This window comes from Trachinotus anak, unplaced genomic scaffold (genome assembly GCF_046630095.1).
Source record: "Trachinotus anak isolate AG129_WGS33_773 ecotype Australia unplaced genomic scaffold, CSIRO_AGI_Tana_v1 ptg000025l, whole genome shotgun sequence".
Classification (NCBI taxonomy): domain Eukaryota; kingdom Metazoa; phylum Chordata; class Actinopteri; order Carangiformes; family Carangidae; genus Trachinotus; species Trachinotus anak.
Window position 1 is genome coordinate 14,967,914 of NW_027273876.1, and position 15,672 is coordinate 14,983,585.

Consider the following 15,672-nt stretch of genomic DNA (forward strand, 5'->3'; position numbering starts at 1 on the left):
ATCATGGTGGCGCTAGTTTTAACAACTTTATATAATGTTTGACAGTGTGATCAATAAATAGTGTATTTTAAAAGATAAGTCCAATTTTTGTGTGCAATATCTGCCACTGCAAAATAACAAGAAACCATACCTATAAGAATATTTGTCTCTGAGATTAATTGAAGTAGAAGTGTAATTGGAAAAAAATGTAAATTTGAAGTACGTCATATGTACTTTTTTTATAGTTCTTGATAACTTGTAAACATACTTAGTTCTGTTCCACTGCAATTTTAAAGTACATTGCAGTATTTTATTACCAGCTGAGACAGTGTGGTGGGTGTTGTTTTCACCTTTAAAAAAAACGACCAAAATTTCCATTATATATAAAATATTTCATGACCATTTCGATTTTTTAAATTTTGATCGTTATTGCGCTATATTCTGTCTTTTCTCAAGAATTTTTAATTTTTCATGTGAAACTGCATTTTCATGATTCAAAAACCAATTCTGACACAGGAATACGGATATTTTTAGGCTTAGCCTTACTTCTTGCCCTAAAATGAGGCTGGATGATACTGCACCTATTCAGTGATCTTGATTTTTTTGTGCTTAAATGAAGAATTCCCTCACAAAACAGAAAAGAAGAATGTTTTTATTTCAGTTGAATTATTATTGCATTACTGTTAATAAACAGCACATTTTGATGAACCAATAAATCAGCCCAACCATATGGATCTGAACTTGCAGTAGTGAAGGAACGAGACAACCCACTCATTTGTTGATTTATCCATTCAGCAAACTCAGTACCTACTATCTGTGCTCATATTTATCTTTTCTGTTTGTTCTGTTTTGTGTTTGTTCAGTGGTAGCATTTGTTACTAAGATTTGCCCCTTGGTCTTTTCTCACAGATGGAATGAATGCCATGGAAGCCTATAATTACAGTATAATTGATTGCTGCTATGTGTGTACCAGCCTTACCTGGAAGATATGGAGGCTAATGCATGTGGTTTTCCAACGCTTTAATCTTCGACGTGTGATGGATTTGTGCTGTCGTCAAACAGTCTTGGATATTTCATTGTGGTTTTGTGTGGGCGAACACGACACGCATGCTCGTTGGTCCATGTGCGCGCAGATAAATAGCCGCTTATCTAAACAAACACAAACAAATGTCATCTAGCTCATTTACAATGTGGCTGCATCATGTTTTACCATCAGTGCAATCTTGAATTGTATTTTTTCATCATTTTTTATTTCATGTTATGATCTCCCCTCCTCTTGGTTCTCGCTGTCTCCCTCCTCCTTTCTGTTTTGCATCTCCTCTTCTGCACTAAGAGGCCCAGTTTGACCCCCGTCTGTCTCTGCTTTCCCAAACCTGTGTCTTCTTTCCGAGACATTCCTCTCTGGAAGGACAACAATCAGGTCCACGTCACCCCTTCCCTGCCCCTGCGCAGCCTTAAAAGGCTTCCCCAGCTGGCGTCCTTCTTGATGATGAGGGCTGAGTGTTTATTACTGAGTATTCTGCTCTCCAAACAGTTTCCCCACCATGGCCTCCCCCCTCCTGATCAGTTAACACACAGCCTGGCACGAAGGCACTGTTAATGGAAAAAAAAAGGGTCTGGATGCACAAAGTGAATTAATATTTATTGAGTTTAGATGCAAAACACAGACAGACAGCCAAGTCAGCCCATCCACTGCAGGACTATCAGGCAACATCTGCTTCTTCACTGCTGACCGAACAAAGCAGTAGTTTGTGTTTTGAACCAAGGCGGTATTTTTCATCCAGTCTTTCTAAGCTGGGCCGTCAGTCTCCACACAATCAAACATGCACGCACACACACTGAGAAAGATAAAGATAAGATTAAAAAAAAAAAAATACTAGAAGGAAGCTGATTTCTTTGACTGAAATGTTGCGGTGTTGCACAAGAAACCTTTCTTTAATCAGCTGGATTGCAGCTGTGTAGATCCTGACCCATATCCCATCCTGATTCTTAATTGTCACATCACTTATCTTCATCTGGAAAGCTGATTTGTGCTATTGAAGCAAATCAAATTTGATCAATTTTCTTTGAGCTGTAGCCCAAAGACATGCCCTCTTTTTTTAACACAGGAAGCTCAAGCTCAAATCGGTCAAAGTTTGTGTCTTACCTATGTTTAACTATTTATTATTTATCTATTTCTATTTGCATATTTAAAGACTGCGAAATCAGATGTTAGCTTTGTGTTTCTCTCCATCAGTACACACAAGAAAGCAATCAGCAAATGACCCAATTTACCCCAACAACCAGCTGCAGTCCATCAGCTAATCGTCATATTGTCCTGCTAATTAGGAGGGATGCACTTTTCAATCCGTCAAAGAATATTCAGCATGAAAGTGTTACAGCTAAAGCGAATTATGGAATTATAGAAAATAATGAAAAATAAAATGAAATAGACAACGAGTAAAGAGTTAGTTGAGGCAGTGTTGTTGCATATACTTAAAAAAAACATATAAATACTTTCTTTTTATTCTTTAGCTAAAGAATAAATTGAACAATAGAACAGTTTTTTTTAGTGCTAATTAGCAAAGTAAGCATGCTAAACTACGATTATACCTGCTCAGACCCCTTGAAGACCCAACACACAAACAGCCTAAATTACCTCCTTTTGCTCTATTATGTGTTTGTAGCATGTTTGTTAGCAAGTGAAACCAGTGTAGGCTCTTATAAAATTAGCTGAATTGACATATTAGTATAGGTGTTAACATTGGATTGAATTTGAACTGGTGGTGCCTTTGCAGCTATTCTGTCAAGATTTTTGTGACACATTGTTCTTTTCGCCACGGGGCAATTTTATCTGTTTCCCTATTGATTGATTTCTGCCATAAACATATCTAATTTCTCGTATCCTTAATCAAACAAACATGTCCTAATGTTCAGATTTTACATACTTGCTAACCAGAGTCCATTCTCTTTCCAGAGGTACGGCTGACTGGTTCGGGGTGAGCAAAGACAGCGACAGCACCCAGCGATGGAGGAGGAAGAGCCTGCAGCACTGCAGCCATCTGTATGGGGGTCTGAAGGCTCAGGTGATGAGGGAAATGGAGCTCCACAGCCAGGACAACCTTTCCTTGGCCAGCACTGAGACCCCTCCTCCCCTCTACCTCCCACCCCACCACCCCAGTCACCACCACTATGGCATGCAGAGGGTAGGCTAGCGCCTGGGGCACATTGCAGGGATTGAGGAACAAACGGGATAATGATTCGCTTTTTCCTGTTTCACTTCTTTCACCTCACTTCTTGCACTCTTTCACTCTGTTTCTTCACTACACATTACACATCACATTTAGGGCGCTTGCTTTACCTCTTTGCATGGCCATCTTGCCTAGGGTTTGATTGATGGGTTTTTGAAGACGAATTCAAGGAGCTGATGTTTTTGTTAAGATGTTTTTAAATGTTTCATTTCAAAAACCCACTGAAGCTTCACTGCAATGATACTAAACACACATCAAAATGGCACTGTTAGTATTACTATTAGTAACAATTTCTGTGATCTGATCAAAGTGTTCCATTAAAACCAGCTCTGTCATGGTTAATGATGGAAGCTCTCACCAATCTGGATGGGTGATAAATCCACAGAGGCCAAAGCTGATAATAATAACTTACAAAATATTCCTGTATTCGCCACCTTTATTGTTAAAAAAATAGTGTAATATGTGTAGTGACAATGTTTTTTGCAAGGTAACTAACAAGCTAGCTTACTTCTTAAGTTTAACCTTCTTTTGTTTTTCTGTTTCTCGAAACACGCTGAGATGCCATGTTCATGTAACTGGGAGCTCAAAATCTGACACAGTGGTTTGATCTGTGGACATTTGCTGAAGGATCCAAACAAAAAAGCCTCTGAAAGCCCTTTTTTTAAAACTATAAATTTTGTTTTAGCTAATAGCATAGCCCCACAATTTGCCTGTTTTAATGTAACATGGAAATTCAGCTCGTTTTTTCTTTTGTAAGTTTTGTCTTAAGTACAAAAAAAGTGTCAGATCATAAAATAAGTATAATATATACAAAAGAATGTTTTAATAAATGTTTCAGTGTTTCATTTAGCCTATTGATTTTTGCATGAAGCAGCCCTGGGTGATGATGCAAATTCAAATCTCTGCTGATATAATGAGTAATTTAATCAGTAAACAATAGTATTTATTACTAGATATTGAAAATGACCATGTAACAATTGTAAAATGTCAGTTTCTTGTCACTAAAACCTACTGATTAAGCACTTTTGTCTCTTAAGAATCATCAGTCTAACCCTAGTATAGATGTGTGTGTGTGTGTGTGCACCTTGCTCTTTGCTATTCCTTGGCTGTGTGTTTACTGTTGTATGTGGCTCGTCTGAGTATGAAAAGTACTGTCTATGTTTGTGTGTGTGTGTGTGTGTGTGTGTGCAGATCGTAGACCCACTGGCCCGGGGTCGTGCCTTCCGCATGGTGGAAGAGGTAGACGGCTTCAGTGTCCCGCAAACTCCCATCACACCCGGCACCGCCTCCCTCTGCTCCTTTTCAAGCTCCCGCTCCGCCCTGAACCGGTTGCCGCGACGACGCAAGCGGGAGTCTGTTGCTGTCATGAGTCTCAAGGCTGCAGCAGCACTTATGAAGGTGTTTTTTTTTTTTTTTTGTTCATCGATGAGAATTTACTTTGAAAATTTCCCCATCACCAAATACTTGCTTTGCAACATCTATGCTTCAGGCTTCTCTAAGCTGCTGCCGCACCAGTTTTCCTGAAAGTGAAATTGCTTATCTTTTCTGCACAATGTAAAAGCACATTGGGACCAGCTATAACTTCTGTTATGGGCAAACAGCAGTAGATCACCATCTTTTTCTCTGAAAAGGAGATTGAGCTCAGGATAGTTGAATGAATGCTTCACATTTTTTTAATGCTTTGTAACAGATTGTGAAAAGACCAAGAGCGTAGTCTGACTGTAATTGACACATTTAAAAAACTGAGTTTCCGCCCTAATCTCCATTATCTTATGATCTTGTGAAGAGATTCTTAGAAAAACTCCATCTGTTGTATTGTCATGTGTCCCTGTCTCCTGTCTACACGTATGAATGGATGGGATTTATTTCAGAGTTTTTCTGTGTATTTGCATTTCTGTCAGTGTATTATTCATGTGTGTGTAGGCATGTTATGTAAAACACGAGATCAGCTGTCGTGCTCTGGATTAAACTCTTACATATACTTTGTCTTACAGTAGTAGTATCTACTAGTGTGTGTTGAACAGAGGGGGGGTTTCACAAGCAGATGGTCCATGATAATACACAGTGAATGCTCAGATATCTGCTGGATTGCGGTCAGAATATTAAGTAGCGAGGTAATCCAGTGACACCCGGAGGTCACTGTATTAAGACAGTAGCACGCACTGCTGGGGATTCCTCTACATAAACTAACAGGCTCAGGGTGTAACTCTGTGTCTGTCTCTGTCAACTTCTACATTACCACTGGTGTGAGCAGAGACTGATAATAATGTTAGCCATGTTCTCATTTGCTAACGGTAATAAAAACCTTGTGTAAATTGCTGTCACAGTGATATAACTATGTGTGTGAAAATGCTACATATAAAATATATTTTTTCAATAATGTTCCATTATTGGCATGGTTTATTACAGAATATATCATTGTACCTCAGTCTGATACCAGTAGATGATGATGTTAGTGTTTTTGTGTTTGCTAGGGCCGGACATTAGGCGATAACACCGCAGGGCGACATCGCAGGCGGAGTTTCATGCCTCCTAGTTTCTTTGAAGATGACACTGTCGACTTTCCCGATGAGCTGGACACTTCCTTCTTCACCAGAGTAAGCAGTGGACACACTCCCACTCACTGCCAGTCTAATGTTTCATTTATTTTCACCTGAATTAACAACAATAAACTCAAAAAATGTATCTCCGCTCAAAACTTTCAACGAGTAGCCGGTCTTTGTGTCCTGATTTGCTGTTGTTACTGTCAAAAAACCATCACCCATTCTGGTGTAGAATATTGTAAGACCAATGGCATTAGCAAATGAGTTATAAATGTATTGAGTCGAATATGAATGGCATCACAAGTTGGTTGAATTATCATTTCTGTTTTTACACTGGAGTTATTGAGCTCATTCCAAAGTATTTTTTGTGCTCTGGGCAAACAAAGTAAAACAAGTTGATCAAAAGTTGACTCAAAGTACTTGAGACCTGTGGTCTGAGTGTATACTGTATACTGCGGTTTATTTGCTCTCACTATGACTTAGTGCCCTCTTTCAAATGGAATATATTCTGAGTTGTTTAGCTTTGAATTCCTACTTACTTAGTTATCGTCTCCCTAGGACGGCCTGCAGGATGAGTTGTCCAGCTACGCTGATGACGTTTTTGAGACCCCATCAGAGGCTGCCCTCAAACAGCTGGATGAGAGTGAGCTGACAGGAAGCGCGCTGGACAGGAATGAACTGGAGAGGAGTCACCTCATGTTGTGAGCTTTTCATACACACACATGAACCTCTCGCATGCTGCATGCATCAGCCAATCACAACTTTTGCAGCACTGAAGACACTGTCTTATGATACAATGGACTATGGAAGCAAGATTTCAATATCACCAGATTTAGAAATTTAAAAACCTGTGAATTTCTGGATTTTTTGTTTTGGAATTGTGTATCTCGGTGACTCAATAGCCAAATGGTTAGGGCACATACCACATGGGTGCCGATGTTGTGAGCAGGTAAGTCCCCGGTTTGACTCTTGGCCGACTGGACTCCGTGCTGCGTGTCACCCCCCTCTCTGTCCCCTCATTTCTTGTCTCTCTATACTTTCCGGTTCAATGAAGGCTTAAAATCCCCCCAAAAACTGATGTATCTTTTTGACTGTGAAATTTTGCAATAACTAATTTGACTGTTTTTCAATGTTCTCAAATTCAGAATATAAAAATTCCAGCTTTGAAAAAAATCAAACCATAGGCTACATGTTCAAGTTGCTCAAATTCAATAGGCCAAATTCAGATCCCAAAATCTGAGTTAAAAATTCTGATCTAACATCTGGGATACTGAGGTTAAGCAGTCAGTTATGTCTTAAAACGATCCAGAAACATAAAATCCATCACGTTACGCTCCATTGGTCATGTGACAGATGTAGAAATTATGTTGAATTTTGAATTCAGAGTCAAAAAAAATGTCAGATGCAAAATTTCCATGCGAAAAACAGTGCTAGAAATCCACAGGCTTTTAACTTTCCAAATCTGGTGAGACAGGTTTGCTTCCATAATGTAGTGACTGGAAAATTCTACATCTAACACGATTGTGATTCTTTCCTCTTCCCCAATCCAGGCCTTTAGAGCGAGGATGGCGGAAGACAAAAGATGGCTCTCTGGTCCAACCTAAAGTTCGTCTGAAACAGGAGGTGGTGAGCGTCAACAACCATCAGCAGCGGGGCCAAAGGATCGTGGTTCCCGTTAAGAAGCTGTTTGCCCGGGAGAAGAGGCCGTATGGGCTCGGCATGGTCGGTCGCCTCACTAACCGGACGTACCGCAAGCGCATTGACAGCTTTGTCAAGAGGCAGATTGAGGACATGGATGATCACAGGTGAAGTAGATTCTGCTTTTTGCTTGAAGGAAAGGACTGTCCTCTGAGGCAGAGTTCAAAATGAAATGGTTTTCATCTTCTTCTTCAGGCCTTTCTTTACCTACTGGATCACATTTGTCCATTTGCTCATCACCATTCTGGCTGTGACTATCTACGGCATTGCCCCTGTGGGCTTCACACAGCACGAAACTGTTGATTCTGTGAGTAAAAGTTTACAATGTTCATAATCTGTAGATTGGTCTGTTTGTAAATTTGTGTTGAATTTCCTCTGAAAATGGATAACGGAGTAATACAAGTACCTTTTTTTTAGGTGCTGAGGAACAAAGGAGTTTATGAAAATGTGAAGTTTGTGCAACAACAAAACTTCTGGGTGGGTCCAAGCTCAGTAAGTGTTTTCCATTTTACCATCTTCTACCTATGATTGTGCTTTACTCGGCTCTTAAGTGTGGTGGTTAAAATAAGAAAGCACCAGTGTAGTTTAGCTGACCCAAATAATTAAAAAACAAATTAATTAGTCAACACTAAAAGCTAGATAAACAACTGAGATACTTACGCTGAAATTAATGGATAAACAGTTGAAAAACTTAACTAGTGGTAATACATACAGTTGAAATGATAATATGGCTATAGGTAATGGATCAACAGTTGATGGTCCCTAGCTAAATTTGGATCAGTGGTTAAAACATCCAGCTTCTGCCGCTGCACATGGACCTAGACACTGACTGTTCAGCTGTGCAATAAAAAGATACTGTAAGATACTGATGGGTGGTGTCGATCAAGGGGTGCTCGAGTTCATCTAGTTCATCTCCACAGCACTGTAGATCTGTACCATGGGGGTGCTTAAGACAAAAAAAAAAAAAAGGTTGGGAACTGCTGATCCACAACCTCACCGAGCTGGAATATCACCCCCACTCTCTTCCAGGAGGCACTGATCCACCTGGGAGCCAAGTTTTCCCCGTGCATGCGTCAAGACGAAGAGATCCAGAAACTGATCCAGGAGAAGAGGGCGCGGGAGAGAGAGTCAGGCTGCTGCGTGAGGAACGATCGCTCTGGCTGCCTGCAGACTCCACAAGAGGAGTGTTCGGTCAGTGAAACCGGATTCAAGTGAATGGCTGTTACCTGGCTGTTTCAGCCATGTCTAGCTTAAAGGTGTCACTGGAGAAAATCGTGCTGTAGAGGTTCATTTTCCATAAACTTACATTACAGCATATCAAACAAACTTTTTTGGTAAACACTCAAGGGCTACGTATCATAAAAGATGTACTGACAAATGTACATGTGACAGTACAGTAGCAAGTAAAATGCCACATAAAGCACGTTTAAGCTGTTCTTGCTGCAACATTTAGTTGAAGGAGCCACTGCACAAACTAACGTGGGTGGATTACAGTTGATCATTTTTTTTAAGCTTCTTCTGTTTGTCTTCTACTGCAGAGTACCCTGGCAGTGTGGGTGAAGTGGCCTCAGCACCCCAGTGCTCCCTATCTAAATGGTGAACTACGCCAACATGGTTCAGTCTGCCATCAGGACCCCAGGTAACATAAAAATGCTCTCTGTTTGTATGATTATCATCCTTTTGTTTTGATTACATGCAGAACAGCAGTTTGATGTCACTGTCGTAGCAACAGACATCATTGTCCTCTGTGTGCGGACTGTATTGTTGGAACTTGATTTTACTTGATTGCAATTTATAGAATTTGCCTGGAGCCAGCCTCCGTTTCACCTCATGAGTGGCCCGATGACATCACCAAGTGGCCGGTGAGTATAATTACACTTGCTTAAGACCATAAATGTGTGTTGATATAATCTGATCTTTCACATTAATTTGTTGGAAATTACTTTATATATATATATACTGCAGGGAGCTTCTAAAGGTTAGCCACAGAGGAGAAGGCCCTCTCCTGGATCTTAATTTTGGCATTATTATATTTAAATGTTAAAATTTAAGGAACATACTCCAGGTAAAGCTCAGCCCACTGTCTTAAAAGTAAGCTGTTTCAAAACTTTTCCTGTGGTTATGATGTGTAGGTTTGTACACGGTACAACTCTGGGAATCACACCAACCTCCCCCACATAGACTGCACCATCACAGGCCGGCCCTGCTGCATTGGAACCAAAGGACGGTGAGGATTAATGTCACTGAACACCACAGGAGTCCGGGGTGTTGCATATGTACCAATATTAACTACCTTTATTTTGATTACTTGTTATGTTAATGGTTGTTAAATGTTAAATAGTGTTTTCACCACTCTTTGTAATGTAAGAACAGAAAATCATTTGGCACAGAGTCTATACAGTCATAGATCAGTGAAACAACACTGAAACCAAGACAAATGAAATTGAAATTGTCTCAGGTTTAACAGCTCCTCAAGGCGAAGACCCAGTACTCAATTAAATCATATAGAAAATGTGTATAATTCTTTTTTAAATAATACATTTCTGGATTTTTTTTCTGTGAGGTTTTACTGATGATGTGCCAATGATGTGTGTCATGTTGTAGATGTGAAATCACTTCCAGAGAATACTGTAACTTTATGCACGGCTACTTCCATGAGGAGGCAACTCTCTGCTCACAGGTAGGACAAACAGAGCACACCACAATTGTGACTGTATTTATAACATATTCTTTTCCTTAAAACTGACAACTGCTTATTCGCCCAGTTTTCAGAGGGTATATGTGATGCATAAATACACCTTTGAAGTTAAAACACTGCTGCTGATGGCGAGGTTTGAACTCACAACTTACAGGTCCTAGCCTAAGGACAGTGTGACGGCCAATTGCGCCACTGGAGAGTTGTGAATTGAATTTAGGACTGAATTGAACGGTCACTTTCCTCCACGGGGTGGCAGTGGATCTAGAGCCCTGACTGTTTTTCTCCTGATTTTATCTTTCTCCACCAGGTGGCTTGTATGGATGATGTGTGTGGTTTGCTGCCTTTTCTCAACCCAGAGGTCCCAGACCAGTTCTCCAGACTCTGGCTGTCACTGTTTCTTCATGCTGGGTGACTGAACTCCCTTCTTTGTTTCAATCTCAGAATGGGATTTGGTATTTAGAGATGAAAGTACAACTGTTTTATGCGCCTGAATCGCAAATCAGTTAAAGCATTAGAAAGTGATATATCTGGTGGATTTGGGTCAACATTGAAAATAACTTTCTGGCTGTCTGTGTCCACAGGATCCTGCACTGCCTGGTGTCAGTGTTGTTTCAGATGACGGTGCTGAGGGACATAGAGAAGCTGGCTGGTTGGCTGAGAATCTCCATCATCTACATGCTGAGTGGCATCACTGGAAACTTGGCCTCAGCCATCTTCCTGCCGTACAGAGCGGAGGTACGATGTTATCCTCTCAACAAAACTGATACAGCATCTGCTGGAACTCCAAAGTGTTCAATATTGAATAAACATCAGAAATTATTAAATAAATGATCATATAATAAAGTGTGTGAGTTATATAAATAAACCAATTAAAAAAGCGAATAAGTTGTTAAAAATCTACTCAATATTATGAAATGTTATTTCATAATTAATTGTAATACTAACAGTCATGTCTGCCTCTCTTAAGCTCCAAAGCTAATAAAGTGCTACCAGTTTAGTCACAGGAGCTAATTGGCTAAATCTTGCTAAATCTAGCTAACAGGCTGTTAGCGAGAGCAACAACAATCATAAAGTCATTCTGGGTCAACCACCTAAAGCCTGCTGTTGTAAATAAATGAAATCTCTGTAGCTTTTATGCCTTAGCTTAAAAAGGCCGCTCACGTTACCAACCTATAGCTGGCTAACTAGCGAAACCAGCCTGTGAGTTTGGTTCGTTACTGAGCATTAAAGTGAAGAAACAATATTAGTGGTGTTAGCAAGCTCCTGTGCGGTACAGTGAACTTAGAGTTGTGTTTCTTTGTCTGAGGAACATCTTCAGAATCAAAACACAATCGCAGCGGCTCTAACTTAACTAGCTAACGTTAGCGGTTGCTAATAACCCAATAAACCACGATGTGCAACCCCACCTAGCTAGGTAGCCAGCTAGGTAAATGGCATGTGCAGCCATGTTAAACTAAATAAAAGGATATACATAACTGTGTCTGTCAGCCTGGGGGATAATAAGAGCTAATTGCTAACTAGGCTAATATTACAAAAAAATTAAAGTACAGCAAAATCAGTAAAAATTATACTTTTATTTGTGCATTTTCATGTTTTCCTTTATCATAAAGGCAATTTACATTTTCAAGACTGTACATCAGCCTTTGCTCACCTCAGGCTGCAGTAACGATGTTTATTGGACCTTTGTACTTAAAGTCTAATTTAAGTAGACTTCCTAGTTTACTGTTCAAAAGACACATCTGCTGCACAGGGAAAAAGACTAAATCTTTACTAAATCTTTTGCTTGACATTAACCACCAATCTCTTTATAGTTTAAATGTTCCCCTATAGGACTTTGTTGAGGACTAGTTTTTTGATGAACTGAGCCTCATTAGATATTGATTTCATTTAGTTCCCTCTGTATATTATCTCTGTGTCCTTTCATTCACCTTTTTTCCTTCTTTTCATCGCCTTCTCTCAGGTGGGTCCTGCAGGCAGCCAGTTTGGTATCCTGGCCTGTCTGTTTGTGGAGCTGTTTCAGAGCTGGCAGATCCTGGAGCGACCATGGTGGGCGTTTGCCAAGCTGCTGGCCATCTCAGTCTTCTTCTTCTCCTTCGGTTTGCTTCCATGGATTGACAACTTTGCCCACATCTGCGGCTTCATATCTGGATTCTTCCTCTCCTTTGCCTTCCTGCCATATATCAGGTAGGTACAGAGAGGGATGCTTGTAGTTCTGAGATTAGTTCACAGGGTGACTGTATGGGGGCATCAAAGAACGTCTCTGAGTTGCTCTTTTAACTTCCCTTTCAGATGAATAACGCTCTGTTTGTTCTCTTTAGTTTCGGGCGTTCTGATATGTACCGTAAGCGGGTCCAGATCTGTGTTTTCCTGCTGGTCTTCCTGGGTCTGCTCTCTGCCCTGGCTGTTCTCTTCTACGTCTACCCCGTGAAGTGTGAGTGGTGTGAGTACCTCACCTGCATCCCGATCACTGACAAGTTCTGTGAGAAGTATGACCTGAACGCGCACCTCCTCTGAACGTCAGCCTTTGAAATGTCAGCTGGACTGTCTCTGGAAGTGCACTGAAGTTGGACTGGTTGCAACATTTCTAAATGTTTGGGTGTTGATGCAGCTGGAAAATGCACTTTTAGCTGCAGTGCTGCATTTCTCCTGGAACAACGACCAGCATTTCAGGATTTTATGTGGACCTATGAATTTCAAATGTATTTATTGTACCATTTAAAGAGGTACAATACGCCCAACTATCTATGCATGAAAGCCTCCAGGCATCTGACTAAAACAATTCACGTGCATGGGAACAAAAGTTGACTGAAAAGGACTAACATTTGATTTATGTGTGACTGATCTGTAGCTGGGCTAATCAGTGACCAGTCACACGGGAGGAGAGTTACAAGGACAACTATTTCCTGCAAAATTAGTTACCTCTCTTCTTACATGACTTAGCAGCACCCCTCGGTGGCCAAAAAACATGTCAGCATTACAACCTGACATGGCTGCAGAGGACGAACTGAGGGTTTTTGTTTTGTACTTTTTTTACTGATGTCCAAACTGTTTTGTCCATTTACTGGATGTTCTTAGAGTTAAAACTCGCCAACAAATGAGACTCTAAAATGCTTAAATGTGCCTTACAGTCACACAACCACACACACACCCTCCCACAAACACATCCACACACACACACACACACACACACACACACACACACACACACACGTTGTCTTTTTGTGCCATGTATCAGTTTGTGTCAGCAGTTTCTGACATTATGGGTCCTGTACCTTTATAGAAACTGTTTTTCACAATCTGAGGAAATCATGTAAAATATGTTTTTACACAGCCTTTAATGCACTTCTTTCACAGATTGACTGTTTTTTTTTTTTTTTTATATTCACTCTGTGTTCCACGTAGAGAACATATTATGTTAATCTGCTGCATTGTGAGTAACTGTTACGGAGGTGAATTTTTGTGTTTTCTTTTGTTTTTTTATTCATAGTGGTTGCGTTTTAGCTACCTAACAATAAACACATCAAGACATTGAGTTTGGCTTGTTTTTACATCTGTTTCCTTCAGAGGATGTGTCCCGATAGTTAAACTACATTGTTCCAGGTGAGGCTTGAACTCCCAACCTCAGGATCACTCTGCAGGAGATTGTGTTATTTGTACCACGTGCTGATCAGTTGCACCACTGGAGCCTGTAAACTGCTCTTCTCACCAGAATATTACAAGGAAATTTACATTTTCACCACAGTTAATCAGGTATTAAAAGAAACAGTATATGACCATATTTATTTTTACCACTTATCTCCACCTTGGGGAGTTAAAGAGGAATTATAATTTATAAAAAATATAATTTTAAACAGTGTAGGGTTGGATTTGTTTGAAATGTGATGATGCTTTCTTGTGGTGTCGTACCAGTCTGCGGCTTTTAAATAACAATTCCTTCTTCACAAAGTCCTGCGACCCTAAACCAGCCCACAGACGAATCAGTCATTACAAATGTAAATTTAGGATGAATAGTTTCACAGTTACATAGAGACAAAGAGGCCAAAGCATCAGAGTGACTGTGGATCACTTTTCTTGAATGGCTATTTATTAAGATTATTAAAAATCTAAAGTCATTAAGACAATAAAGCCCCAAGTATTCTTGCACAGGAATATGATATAACAAAACAAAATAAAAGCACCAAGGTTATTAATATTTATTTCTGAAAATGAATGATGAATAACAGAAACCAGAAATGATACCACTGCCACTGATGCTAACCACTACTAACCTCAGTACAAAAATAAGGGAAGTGATCAAGTTTTTCCCTAATTAAAAAATATGATTAATTTCTCCTAAAATAAAAGCTGAAGACTTCCATTCACAGTTCATTAAAATTAAACTGATTTGAGAGACTGACATTAAGTCTGTTGTTCTACACAGTTGCCAGCTGTGGCCAAACAGGTCAGCTGCTTAGTGGGTGACCTTCTCTATCAGTTTCTTGTCGTCCTGCTTAATTAACCTGCTTCAATTCCCCACTGAAAACAGGGATTATGTTATTTTGACAGCCAGTGTCAGCGACCCTGGTAGGTCAGCCCTGGCTACTGACGCTCATCCTCTGCTTCTGCTTGTAGATTAAGAGAATAAATGTTCACGTTCTCCCCATGAAATCATGTCTTCTCTTCCAAAAACAAAAGAAACAACAGGTTCCAGTTTATAATTTGAAAAAATAACCTATAATAACCTTATTCTTTATCATTGTCTACAGGCCTGATTAACAAATTATACCAAGTAGTGACATAAGGTTCACCCTTAGATAGTTGTCCAGTTATACGATGCATTATATTACAGTTAGCACTTGTGACACTTGGATCAAACAAATTATTGCAGTATGTCCCACATAAATAAAAAAAAAACAAAACTTGTTCGTGAATGTTCAAAAGGATGAGGATAGTGTGGGGAAATATGAGACTGCATGGAACTGGTGAGGGAACAGATGGTACACCCCAGGAAATAGGACATAAAATGTGTCGCTTGGAAATGTGTTTAACAAACCTCAACACTTCAAGTGTTTAACGGACTAAAAACCAAGATGTTAGTGGGCTGAGGCTGGTGACCAAAGAGGCAGACTACACTAGAGTGTCAGGAGGAGGCTCCGGATGCTAACCGCCACAGCTGCTTCAAACCTTTGACCTCTGTTAGACCAGGTCTGCAGCAGGTTTAAGTGAAACCTCAGATACAGCGCTCTCTAGTGGCCTTAAAGTAATTTCTACGGGACACAGCAGCTGCGTACAGCTTACTAACTGTGTGGAAGTGAACTGGCTGTGAATTCCTCATTCTGTTGTTTTGTTTGGTTCAACATCATTGTTAAAGTGGGGCAACTTTCAGTGTAATTGCTCTTCTCTGACTTTGGTGACCTCAGCGAACTCTGAGTTCAGCTCCACCGGAATTCAACATGAGAACAGATCAAACTGGCTGAAGTAGTCAGCCTCATTTTCTGGGAATACTTAAAACTGTTGTTGAGTGTTTACAGTGAGGCAACATCAG

The 15,672-nt window shown here is 40.1% G+C and overlaps 1 protein-coding gene across 11 annotated transcripts in view; it reads left to right on the plus strand.

The window, feature by feature from the left end:
- The window catches only part of rhbdf1b (rhomboid 5 homolog 1b (Drosophila)), a 40,403-nt gene extending 26,723 nt beyond the window's left edge, over window positions 1-13,680 (plus strand). For 7 of the 11 annotated variants that reach the window (XM_071462452.1, XM_071462451.1, XM_071462456.1 and 4 more), the window contains 16 exons: window positions 2,936-3,164; window positions 4,401-4,607; window positions 5,684-5,806; window positions 6,311-6,453; window positions 7,303-7,557; window positions 7,646-7,757; window positions 7,868-7,942; window positions 8,480-8,641; window positions 8,989-9,089; window positions 9,249-9,312; window positions 9,583-9,677; window positions 10,055-10,130; window positions 10,456-10,556; window positions 10,730-10,883; window positions 12,109-12,332; window positions 12,467-13,680. In XM_071462452.1, coding sequence (XP_071318553.1) covers window positions 2,936-3,164; window positions 4,401-4,607; window positions 5,684-5,806; window positions 6,311-6,453; window positions 7,303-7,557; window positions 7,646-7,757; window positions 7,868-7,942; window positions 8,480-8,641; window positions 8,989-9,089; window positions 9,249-9,312; window positions 9,583-9,677; window positions 10,055-10,130; window positions 10,456-10,556; window positions 10,730-10,883; window positions 12,109-12,332; window positions 12,467-12,662 — 2,317 coding nt within the window. In that variant the 3' untranslated portion in view covers window positions 12,663-13,680. The remainder of the gene's footprint in view (window positions 1-2,935; window positions 3,165-4,400; window positions 4,608-5,683; window positions 5,807-6,310; window positions 6,454-7,302; window positions 7,558-7,645; window positions 7,758-7,867; window positions 7,943-8,479; window positions 8,642-8,988; window positions 9,090-9,248; window positions 9,313-9,582; window positions 9,678-10,054; window positions 10,131-10,455; window positions 10,557-10,729; window positions 10,884-12,108; window positions 12,333-12,466) is intronic. The other 4 variants (XM_071462454.1, XM_071462458.1, XM_071462460.1 and 1 more) reach the window with 2 other exon arrangements.
- Window positions 13,681-15,672: the final 1,992 nt, after the last annotated feature.